The sequence below is a fragment of the Babylonia areolata genome, chromosome 32 (assembly GCF_041734735.1).
Source record: "Babylonia areolata isolate BAREFJ2019XMU chromosome 32, ASM4173473v1, whole genome shotgun sequence".
In the NCBI taxonomy this organism is placed as follows: domain Eukaryota; kingdom Metazoa; phylum Mollusca; class Gastropoda; order Neogastropoda; family Buccinidae; genus Babylonia; species Babylonia areolata.
Genome location: NC_134907.1, coordinates 13748915 through 13761414, shown reverse-complemented (window position 1 = coordinate 13761414; position 12500 = coordinate 13748915). Strand labels below are relative to the sequence as shown.

The 12500-nt window shown below is 46.8% G+C and overlaps 1 protein-coding gene across 1 annotated transcript in view; it reads right to left on the bottom strand.

The window, feature by feature from the left end:
- LOC143276573 (uncharacterized) overlaps positions 1-12500 on the bottom strand; it is a 77087-nt gene that overhangs the window by 21389 nt on the left and 43198 nt on the right. The window contains exon 4 of the mRNA XM_076581163.1: positions 1257-1317. Within this exon, the coding sequence (XP_076437278.1) occupies positions 1259-1317 (59 nt within the window). The 3' untranslated portion in view covers positions 1257-1258. The remainder of the gene's footprint in view (positions 1-1256; positions 1318-12500) is intronic.

The following is a 12500-nucleotide window of genomic DNA, read 5'->3' as shown; positions in this document are numbered from 1 at the left end:
ACGGCGCCTGGTGGTGGGTAAAGGGTTGAAGATTTTTCCGATCTCCCAGGTCAACGTATGTGCAGACCTGCTTGTGCCTGAACCCCCTTCGTGAGTATACAGCAAGCAGAAGATCAAAGACGCATGTCAGCGTTCGGTGGGTTGTGGAAACAAGAACATACCCAGTACGCACACCCACGAAAGCGGAGAATGGCTGCCTACATGAGGTGGGTAAAAAAAAAAAGCCCACCCTTGTGCATACGAGTGAACGTGGGAGTTGCAGCCCACGAACAAAGAAGAGGATGATGATGATGATCCCAGGATCGGACAGTACACATCCACAGCACGAACGTTCAGCGCACTGACCACGGGACCAACGCGCCACCCTGCTGGTCTGTGTCCACGGGAGGAAAGAAAATGGAAGAGGAGGAAGAGCTGAGGGACAACGGAGGAAGAAGGAAGAGGTGGAGGAGGAAGAAGGAAGAGGTGGAGGAGGAAAAGGGGAGAGGAAGAAGGAAGAGGTGGAGGAGGAAGAGGGGAGAGGTGGAGGAGGAAGAAGGAAGAGGTGGAGGAGGAAGAGGGAAGAGGGGAGAGGTGGAGGAGGAAGAGGGGAGAGGTGGAGGAGGAAGAAGGAAGAGGTGGAGAACGAGGGAGGAAGATGAGGACGGAGGAAGAAGGAAGAGGTGGAGGAGGAAGAAGGGGGAGGAAGGAGGGAGAGGTGGAGGAGGAAGAAGGAAGAGGTGGAGGAGGAAGGGAGGAAGGAAGATGAGGATGGAGGAAGAAGGGAGAGGTGGAGGAGGAAGGGAGGAAGGAAGATGATGATGGCGGAAGAAGGGAGAGGTGGAGGAGGAAGAAGGGAGATGATGATGGAGGATGAAGGAAGAGGTGGAGGAGGAAGAGGTGGAGGAGGAAGAAGGGAGAGGTTGAGGACGAGGAAGGGAGAGAAGGAGGGGGGAGGAAGAAGAGGAAGAAAAAAGACGAGGAGGAAAAGGAAATACGTGCTGGAGAAAGAGGAAGGAAGAGGAGTGGGAAGGAAGAAGAGGATAAAGGAAGAGGACGAAGAAGGAAGGAAGAGGTGAAAGGAAGAGAAAGAAAGAGGAAGAGAAAGGGAGAGAAGGAAGAGGAAGGAAGAAATAGGAAGAGAAAGGAAGGAGGAAGGTAGAGGAGGAAGAGGAAGGAGGAAGAAATAGGAAGAGGAAGGAGGAAGAAATAGGAGGACGAAGAAATAGGAAGAGAAAGGAAGAGGAAGAAGAAAGGTAGAGGAGGAAGAGGAATACCTTTATCCTCTGGCGGCGTGAAAGCCCAGCAGAGACTGTCTCTTCCACTTTTCTGCGTCCACTGAAAAAAACCCAACAACAACGAAATGAAATAAAAACAAAATAAAGATGAAAATATACACCAATCAATCAGTCAATATACATCAATCAGCCAGTCAATTCATCAATCAATTTCTCTTTAAAACAAGGAAGTTGAATACTCTCACACCCACTCCCACGCACGCACCTGCACTCACACACACACACACACACACACACACACACACACACACACACACACACACACACACACACACACACACACTCGCGAGCGCGCGCGCGCGCACATGCACACGCAGACACACACACACACTCTCTCTCTTTCTCTCTCAGTCATTTACTAACTCACTCACAAGAAACACCAGTTTTCGTTTGTTTGCGATTACATGAAAAAGATAAAATAAATGGAATTAATAATGGTAAAAGTAATAGTCGTAATAATAATAATAATGATTTCTTTTTAAAGTACCACCCTTCTAAACTGTATTATCTTCTGATATTGAAGCTACGATCAATATTGTTTAAAACAAAAAACAAACGAGAGAGAGAGAGCGACTCTGTGTGTGTGTGTGTGTGTGTGTGTGTGTGTGTGTGTGTGTGTGTGTGTGTGTAAGTGAATGAGTGTGTGTGTGTGTGAGAGAGAGAGAGAGAGAGAGAGAGAGAGAGAGAGACCAAGATCCAATGTTATTTTAACGTTACTAATTGCTGTATTATCAATGGTTTCTCCATTGCAGTGGGAAGTCATTCACAGTTTAGTCTTTTGTGAAGGACTATGTCTCTCAAACTAGGAGGCAAAATTGCACTAGTTCTCAGTGCTGCACAGCCTTGGGGGCTGGTTGGCCTTTGGGAACCATCCCGACGCCGACTGTCCTAAAACCCTCTTGGCCGAGAGAGAGAAAGAGAGAGAGCGGGGGGGGGGGGGGGGATGTAACTTGGGCAAGACACTCTCCACCAAAATCAAAACCAGGCCCAGATTGTCTGGACAGCAGTTGCCTCCTATGCTGTTCTGATGGTCATTGTCGGACACGACTGACTATCATACCTACATAATCATACAATGGAGGGTAGGCCAACAAGTCCCAGACCAGCGCGCTGGGCTGAAGGTACGGCATCTGCATTTTCAAAGCAGATGTGGAGGATCGGAGCGTGTATGGATCTGTCCGCACGTTTCCACACCCCCATGAAACCGAAAGTAATTGAAGGTTTGTTGAGCACCGAAGGCGTGTTTGCAATAGAAAAAAAGGGGACTGCATGGCAGTGTTTCAAACAGGCGAAGATGTTTTTGTTTGCAACGGCAAGCAAGCTCACGACCAGCCGAAGACATTTGACAGACAGGCGCAATAGCCGAGTGGTTAAAGCTTTGGACTTTCAATCTGAGGGTGCCGGGTTCGAATCCCGGTGACGGTGCCTGGTGGGTAAAGGGTGGGAGATTTTTCCGATCTCCCAGGTCAGACTTGCAAGTGCCTGAACTCCCTTTCGTGTGTATACAGCAAGCAGAAGATCAAATACGCACGTTAAAGATCCTGTAACCCATGTCAGTGTTCGGTGGGTCATGGAAACAAGAACATACCCAGCATGCACACCCCCCAAAGCGGAGTATGGCTGCCTACATGGCGGGGTGAAAACGGTCATACACGTAAAAATCCCACTCGTGTACGTATGAGTGAACGTGGGAGTTGCAGCCCACGAACGCACATGCAGAAGAAGACATTTGGCAACCTCGAGAACCAACGTTTTTGAGTTTTGGGGAGTTGTTGTGTTTTCCAGAATGTTTTGTTTTGTTCTGAGTATCATCGGATGTATGGGGTGAGAGAGTATGACCCGGTTTTTTTATATCTTAAAAAAAAAAAAAATTCTTTCTCTCCCCAACGTCATTAGGTTGATCTTTATGTTTGTATATGGCATCGGAAGGCTGTACGAGTACAATCAGTGGTGGGTTTTTGTTGTGTTTTTTTTCCTTCCCAAGACAACGTGTGTGTGTGTGTGTGTGTGTGCGTGCGTGCGTGTGTTTAGGTCCATAAGCTTACCATTGATATGACGTTTACGTTCTGAACACTGTCTACGATCAGAGATCATGTGGAAAAAAATAGTTTATCCTCTGTGCTTTAAAAAAAAATCTTAATCTTTGTAAAGGTGTCTTTCCTTCTTTCTTTCTTTTTGTCTTTTTTTGAGCAAATGTTGGAAATGTAGTTCGGAAGCAAACATTAAATAAAATGTCTGTCAATAAAAATTATCAGATTACGGATATTGAAAAACAAAACAACCCCCCCACCCCCCCTAAAAACAGCAACAAAAACCAGAAAAAAAACAAACCAACCAAATAAGGAATATATATTATGTCTATACAGTTTTGATGTTGTTATTAGTATATTTTGTATCTTACAATAGAATATAATTTCTTGCTCATTCTGTCCTAGTAATTCTCCCCTGCTATCAGCCCAATCTGTGTGATGGCTCACTTACTTAATTCTCTTTGTGCCCTGTTGTGGCACAGTGGTTTGCCACCACATACTCCCATTGCTGCCTGTCCTGTGCTGTCTTTGCTAGCTTCCCACCATGTATAGCCGTTCTCCTTCAGTTCTTATTTCATCATTCTGCACTGACTCCCTTGGTCATGCATGTTCGTTTTTTCAAGTGTCCATTGAAGGGCTACTCTTTTAAAAAGAGGACAGCTGATGATGATTTCTGGAACCTACTGTGCAGGGTTTCTTTCTTTTCTTCTTTTTGACAGTGAGGAAATGCAATTCTTGTCCTTGTCTGTCAGGTCAGGTCATTAGATCTGCTACTGGTAACCTGTAATCCAGTACAACCTGTTCAGGGTCGGGTTGCCGGCGACTAAACCGGCACTCCCACCGCTCCCTTCCAGGACTGGTGAGGCGGGTGGCTAGACACCCTTATGGAGATCCATAAAAGGGCGTTGGCTGAGGAGAGCCACCGACGGCCATCTAGCTCCACTGTGCTGTGTGCATGCCACACGCAGTTGGCCCCCGGGGTGTGTCTACCCATGCATGCGAAGTCTGGATCCGGCAGAATCTGCGGAAGAAACCTATCGGTTCAACGGAGAGGAAGGCGGTTACAGCAACGCACTGTGGAGTGCAGAGAGCAAGATGAGACACCGAAAGGATATCTTGGTCATCCACTGCATCCGTGCTCATCCTCCAGTCGTCTCGACTTAGTCTTGCCACTGGAAATTGGTGGACCCGGACGAGAGAGTGAGGTTGACGTTGCGCAACTCCTCTTCACTTTAAACAAACTCATCGCGCAAGTCATCAGTCATCCAAAATGACCTTACTATGCAATTTAAAAGTATGGCCATATATGTGTTAAATATTGTGAGGTTGACAACCTACAATCTATCGGATTCCTTAGACCGCACCCGGCAACCTTATATTTGATCTTGATTCATTGATCTTTGCCAGCATGTTCTTGTGGTTGTGTTAGTAGTAGTGGTAGTAGTAGTTGTAGTAGTACTTCTTTTTGTTTCTTCGTGTGTGTGTGTGTGTGTGTGTGTGTCTGTGTCTGTGTCTGTGTATAGTCACTAGTGTATGTTTATGTGTGTTTAATAATGTAAAAATTGAATAAAAGTGTTTGGAAAAAAAAAACACCAACAGAAGAAAACATGCATGTCCCACCAACTCCGTCTCCCTTCTGTCAATCCGTTTGTCTATCACGCACGTACACGTATGTGTACACACGCACGCACGAATAACACACACACGCACGCACGAATAACACACACACACACACACACACACACACACACACACACACACACACACACACACACACACACACACACAAAGAAGAACAACAGACATAATGTTTCCACCAAGCAACAAACAGTTGTCTCTAATCTCCTAAGCCCACGAACTTTCCAACAGGAAAAAAAAACAAACATGAACAACATACACACACACACACACACACACACACACACACACACACACACACACTCACACCACAGCACGACTACACCAATGACTTATTGCACGGAATGCTTTTTTTTTTTTTTCATTAATCTACCAGAATCGTAACGCAGAATATTGGTTTTGCAAATGCCACTGACCGTTTTAGGTGACGATATCTTGTTTTATTGTTTTTCTGTTGGAACGTTTGTGGGCTTTGGAGGTTACCTACAACTGTTTGTTGCTTGGTGAAAACATTATGTCTGGTGGTTGTTTGTTTGTTTGTGTGTGTGTGTGTGTGTGTGTGTGTGTGTGTGTGTCTCCTGTTTGAAAGTTCGTGGGCTAAGGAGATTAGAGACAATTGTTTGTTGCTTGGTGGAAACATTATGTCTGTTGTTCTTCTTCTTTGTGTGTGTGTGTGTGTGTGTGTGTGTGTGTGTGTGTGTGTGTGTGTGTGTGTTGTTCATGCGTTTTTCCTGTTGGAATGTTGGTAAGCTTAGGAGATTAGAGACAACTGTTTGCTTGGTAGAAACATTATATCTGGTTGTTGTTCTCTGTGTGTGTGTGTGTGTGTGTGTGTGTGCGTGTGCGTGTGTGTTGTTCATGTGTTTTTGCTGTTGGAATGTTGGTAAGCTTACGAGAATAGAGACAACTGTTTGTTGCTTGGTGAAAACATTATGTCTGTTTGTTTTTCTTTTTGGGTTTTTGTTGGTGGTGGTGGTAGTGTTTGTTGTTGTTTTTTTCTGCTGGAAAGTCTGTGGGCTTAGGGGATGAGAGACAATGGTTTGTTGTTTGGTGAAAACATTCTACATAAAAAAAAGAATTAATAAAAAAGAGGATGTGTGTTTGTGGAGGGGGCGGGTGCGGGGGCGGGTGGGGGGGTGGGGTGGGGGGTAACGGCTGGACCTGGCTTTTTTTCTATTTTGTTGGGTTTTTTCTCGTCCACTTCCACCCCCACCCTCATACTCCTTCCCTCCTGTCTTCACCTTCACCCCTCCTCCTCCTCCTCCTCAGTATTATTATCATTATTATCATTATTGTTTTCATGTTGCTGTTATTGTTATCATTATTAGGGCAATATCCACATTTCTTCCCCTCCACTCCTGTGTGTAACTGACGGGGTGAACGTCCATACCTTGTGAATACAACTTATTTCGTCTTGAGGCGAAAATTGTGGATATTACCATCATTATCATTATCATCATCATTATTGTTGTTGCTGTTGTTGTTGTTATTATCCCCAACGCCGACTGTGCTAAAACCCTCTTAATAATAATAATCATAAAAACGTGACATGAAGCCGATTGAGATCAACACTGAGTCCTGGGAGAACCTTGCAGATGACCGCAACAGATGGAGAAGCACTCTCAAGAATCAGCTACGAATTGGTGAGGACAAACTGTCAGCTGCTGCAGCAGAAAAGCGAGCTCGTAGAAAAGGTACGGCAGCCAGCAGACCAGTATCAGCTTACACACGTGACCGCTGCGACAGAGACGCTGCTTGGTCCAAGCAGACAGCCCAATTAGACATTAGGTCGGATATACTCTATCCATGGTCAGCTATTACTAATAGTATTTATATAGCGCTGAATCTTGTGCAGAGACAAATCTAAGCGCTTTCACACCAGTCATTCACAAGCATGCATAACTCTAAAACTGAAGAAAACTGAAGACAAGGAAGAGGTTGGGGAGGGAGGCTATCTTGTGAAGAGGTGGGTTTCAAGGCCAGACTTGAAAGAGCTGAGTGCGGAGACCTGACGAAGCGAAAGAGGAAGTTCATTCCAAATACCTGCTCTCTCTTGGCCAAGAGAATGGGGATGTAACTTGAGCGAGACACTCTCTACTACAATCCACCTCTAGCCAGGATAGTCGGTACAGCAGCTGCTTCCTCTGCTGTTCTGATGGTCATCGTAGGACATGGTGGTGGTGTGTCCATCGAGATCGATGATGACCATCGTTGTCATCCAGCTGGGGGATGGGGGAAGGGTGGTGGTGGGGTGGGGGGGAGGATGCTCATGAATCTATCTGTGAATGCGCAGATGGCTGAATAGTCCAATCTGCGCGCGAAATGTTCGCTGACAGTTGGGGCAGACAAAGACAGGCATATCATTGTCAGGGAGCTTGTTTGCCCGTGACTTTCTGGCCTGCCTCTTCTGAACAGCTGCAGCAGTCCTGTTGGCCTCGCACAACTTGGCGCCTTTGTGCACAGCAGCGCGCCATTTGTCACGGTCCACTGCAGATTCCTCCCAAGAGTCAGGGTTGATATCAAACGCTTTCAGAGAGATTTTCAGAGTATCTCTGAAGCGCTTCTTCTGACCTCCGTGTGATCTCTTCCCTTGTTGCAGCTCACCATAGACATAGACATGACCATAGACATGACTAACTGACTGACTATCATACTTCTTCTTCTTCTCTTCTTCTTCTTCTTTGTTCGTGAGCTGCAACTCCCACGTTCACTCGTATGCACACGAGTGGGCTTTTTACGTGTATGACCGTTTTCACCCCGCAGCTATACTCCGTTTTCGGGGGTGTGCATGCTGGGTATGTTCTTTGTTTCCATAATCCACCGAACGCTGACATGGATTACAGGATCTTTAATGTGCGTATTTGATCTTCTGCTTCCATATACACACGAAGGGGGTTCAGGCACTAAGCAGATCTGGACATATGTTGACATGGGAGACTGGAAAAATCTCCACCCTTTACCCACCAGGCGCCGTTACCGAGATTCGAACCCGAGACCCTCAGATTGAAAGTCCAACGTTTTAACCACTCGGCTCTTGCGCCCCTCAGACTACCCTACAAGCCACAGACAGTGGGGGATGGAAGGACTGGGAGATACGAGGTACCCCTACCCCCTAACCCCCCGACCCCCACCCCACCCCTTTCTTTCTCTCTTCCTTCTCCATCCCCTTATCGTCACCTCGCACCCACCCCTACCTCTCTCTCTGTCTACCCCTATTTATGCCACCCTTCTCCCCGCACGTGCACCTCCCCCCCACCACCACATACGCACACACATAAAAAACAGACACACACATGTGCGCGCACACTCACCCCCCGTACCCCAGACACGCACACACCCACACCTTGCCCCCTACCCCTATTCTTTATACCCCAACCCAACACGCACACACACACATGCGCGCACGCAAACACCCCCACCCCCGCCCACACACACACATCCCCCCCCCGCCCACCCACCCCGCACACACACACACACATACGCACACATCGATTATCTAAATTTTGATGAAAACTTCTTTTTTTATCTTCTGCTTTTTCTTTTTCTTTCTGTCTTTCTTTCTATCTTGTCTTTATTCATTGTTTCTTTTGCCAGTGGAAATATAGAAGGGTTATAAAGTTACAAGATCTTTTTCTCTCTGCGTGTGTGTGTGTGTGTGTTAGTGTGGGGGCGGGGCGGGTGTGTGTGTGTGTGTGGCGGGGGGGGGGGGGGGGGGGGGGGGGGGTGTTCTTCTTTCGTTTCTATTTCTTTGCACACTTTTGATTAACAGCTTCAATCTGTACTGTTTGAGAACGTCGCCGTTTGATGGATGGAAAGAGAGGGTGGGATGGGTTTTCGGAAATTAAATGTCTCAGTGTGTTTTTTTGTGGGTTTTTTTTTTGTTTGTTTGTTTGTTTTGTTTTGTCTTCTTATGATTTTTTATTTTCATTCAGAATTTTTATATCTTTCTTTTCCTTTCTTTTATTCTCCTTTTGTTCTTCTTTTATTGCATTGTTTTACTTTCTTTCTTCGTTGTTCCTTCATTTTTCTGTTTTTTCTTTCTGTGCATCCATCTCTGTCTCTTTGTCTCATACCTATCTTAGTATCTGTTTATGACGATTTTCAACCTCTGTCTGTCTTTTTCTCTTCCTGGTGTTAGATATCCCTCTGTCCCTCCCCCCCCCCCTGACCCGCCCTCTCTCTCTCTCTCTCTCTCTCTCTCTCTCTCTCTCTCTCCTCGCTCGCTCTCGCTGTCTCTGCCTGATGTTAGATATCCCTCTATCCGTGTATTCCTACCTACCCCGTCTGTCTGTCTCTGTCTCTCTGCTTGATGTTAGATATCCTTCTCTGTCTGTCCCTCCCTTCGGCCCACTATCTGCCCCTCTCTCTCTCTGCCTGATGTTAGATATCCCTCTATCCGTGTATTCCTATCTACCCCTGTCTGTCTGTCTGTCTGTCTCTCTCTCTCTTTCTGGTGTTAGATATCCCTCTGTCTGTCCCTCCCTTCGGCCCACTATCTGCCCCTCTCTCTCTCTCCCTGCCTGATGTTAGATATCCCTCTGTCTGTCCCTCCCTTCGGCCCACTATCTGCCCCTCTCTCTCTCTCCTCCCTGCCTGATGTTAGATATCCCTCTATCCGTGTATTCCTATCTACCCCTGTCTGTCTGTCTCTGTCTATCTCTCTTTCTGGTGTTAGATATCCCTCTGTCTGTCCCTCCCTTCGGCCCACTATCTGCCCCTCTCTCTCTCTCTCCCTGCCTGATGTTAGATATCCCTCTATCCGTGTATTCCTATCTACCCCTGTCTGTCTGTCTGTCTCTGTCTATCTCTCTTTCTGGTGTTAGATATCCCTCTGTCTGTCCCTCCCTTCGGCCCACTATCTGCCCCCCTCTCTCTCTCTCCCTGCCTGATGTTAGATATCCCTCTATCCGTGTATTCCTATCTACCCCTGTCTGTCTGTCTGTCTCTGTCTATCTCTCTTTCTGGTGTTAGATATCCCTCTGTCTGTCCCTCCCTTCGGCCCACTATCTGCCCCTCTCTCTCTCTCCCTGCCTGATGTTAGATATCCCTCTATCCGTGTATTCCTATCTACCCCTGTCTGTCTGTCTGTCTGTCTGTCTCTCTCTTTCTGGTGTTAGATATCCCTCTGTCTGTCCCTCCCTTCGCCCCACTATCTGCCCCTCGCTCTCTCTCTCTCCCTGCCTGATGTTAGATATCCCTCTATCCGTGTATTCCTATCTACCCCTGTCTGTCTGTCTGTCTCTGTCTATCTCTCTTTCTGGTGTTAGATATCCCTCTGTCTGTCCCTCCCTTCGGCCCACTATCTGCCCCCCTCTCTCTCTCTCCCTGCCTGATGTTAGATATCCCTCTATCCGTGTATTCCTATCTACCCCTGTCTGTCTGTCTGTCTCTGTCTATCTCTCTTTCTGGTGTTAGATATCCCTCTGTCTGTCCCTCCCTTCGGCCCACTATCTGCCCCTCTCTCTCTCTCTCCCTGCCTGATGTTAGATATCCCTCTATCCGTGTATTCCTACCTACCCCTGTCTGTGAATCTTCCTAATGTGACAAATCCCTGTCCCTCCATCAATCTGCCCTTCTCTTCCCCCTCCCTGTCTTTCTCTCTTTATCTTTCCATCTTTGGTCCTCATCCCATACCCCCCCCCCCCCCCCTCTCTCTCTCTCTCTCTTTCTTCCCGGTGTGAGATACAAAGCCTGTCCTATAGTCATATATCTTTGGCATCACGGAAATGAGATGTTTTTACATGGCTTGCTACTGTTTTCCTTGGGCTGACAGGACAGCTATGTTTTGGAACACCTAGCCTACCTGGTCGGCTCAGCAGCCGAGTGGTTTAGAGCGCTCGACTTTCAATCTGAGGATCCCAGGTTCTAATCCTGGTTCTTGGCGACTGGTGGGTGAAGGATGGGGGCAGGGGATTTTTCCGATCTCCCAGGTAAACAGACGTGCAGACATGCTGAGTGCCTGAACCCTCTTTACTGTATTTATACGCACGCGGAAGAACAGGTACGCATGTTAAAGATCCCATAATCCTTGTCAGCGTTCGGTGGGTTATGGAAATAAGAACATACCAAATATGCACACCCACGAAAAACGGAGAATGGTTGCCTACACGGCGGGTTGGAAAAACAACAACAACACCAATAACCAAAAACAACAAACAAAAAACCGCTCATGCATGAAAAACCCACTTGATACAATTGAACGTAAGAGTTGCACTTCATGAAAGTGGAAAAAGAAGCAGATGACGCACTTGCTTTTACAACGTGACGTAACGTGACGTCATGTTTGGTGGCGTTTTCCAGCTTTTGAGTTGTACAGCTTGAAGGCAGTAGATTTCGTTCGTTCATTCTATCTTTCTACCCTCCCCCCCCCCCCCCCCCACTCTCCCCTTCACTGTGTGTGTGTGTGTGTGTGTGTGTGTGTGTGTGTGTCTCCGCGCGAAATGTGTGTGGTTCGTCCGTCGGGGATCGACGAAGACCCCCACCCCCCCTTCACTGTGTGTGTGTGTGTGTGTGTGTGTGTGTGTGTGTCCGCGCAACATGTAGAGGGCGGTAGGAGGGAGGAGAAGAAACAAAAAGAAAAAAAGAAAGAAGAAATGGGAAGAAAGGGAAAAAAAAATACTGAAGAAAAAGCGAAAAAAAGCGAGAGTATATGCAGCCTAGACTAATAAATCTTGTTCCATATCCATTAGCTTGTTTTGTTTTTGTTTTGTTTTTCATTGGGGAACTCTTTCCCTCCTTCCCCCTTATCCCCCCCCCCCTCTCTTTTTCTGTCTGTCTGTCTCTGTCTGTCTGTCTCTGTCTCTCTCCTCTTCCTCCTAGGACATCCTCCTCTTCTTGCTCTTCTTGCTCTTATTGTTCTTCTTTTTCCTCTTCTGTCTGTCTCTGTCCTTGCCACTGTCTGTCTTTCTGTCTTCTGTCTCTCTCTCCCCTCTTTCTCTCGGTCTCTCTCTATGTTCTTCTTTCTCTGTCTCTCTCTGTCTCTGTCTGTCTCTCCTTGTCTCTTATCTCTCTTCGCCTCTGCCACCCACCCTCACCCACCCCGTACCCCCCCCTCCCGCCCCCCTTCCCCCGTACCCCCAATCCCTCTCATTGTCACGTGGTTAAGACACAACACAAAGCCTATCAGAACCACCAGCGGAAAATGATGGAGAATCTCGTTAACATCACGTCAGAATCTCGCCTTGTTGAAAAATGGCCGATTCTGAATCCTTTTATGTATGTTTTTTCCCCTGTTCTTCCTCCTTGCTTTTTTCTTTCCTTTTACTCGGAATGTTGGGGAAGTGCATGCGACGCCATTTAGACGTCGACGTCATCTAATGGTGTTGTGTCATGTGTGATTAGACTTTTCTTATCTCCCTTTTAAAACTTTTTTTTTTTTTTCGTTTTGACAGAGAGAAACAATGTGTTTATTTTTTTTGGTCGAAACCACGCCTTACCTCCTTTTTTGGGGGGTCTCTTTCTCTTTTTCACTGTCTTTGCTATATCTGTCTGTGTCTACCACACTTTCTGCATGTAATTTTATTTATGTTTAAAGAAAAAAAAAAACTTCCGTTCT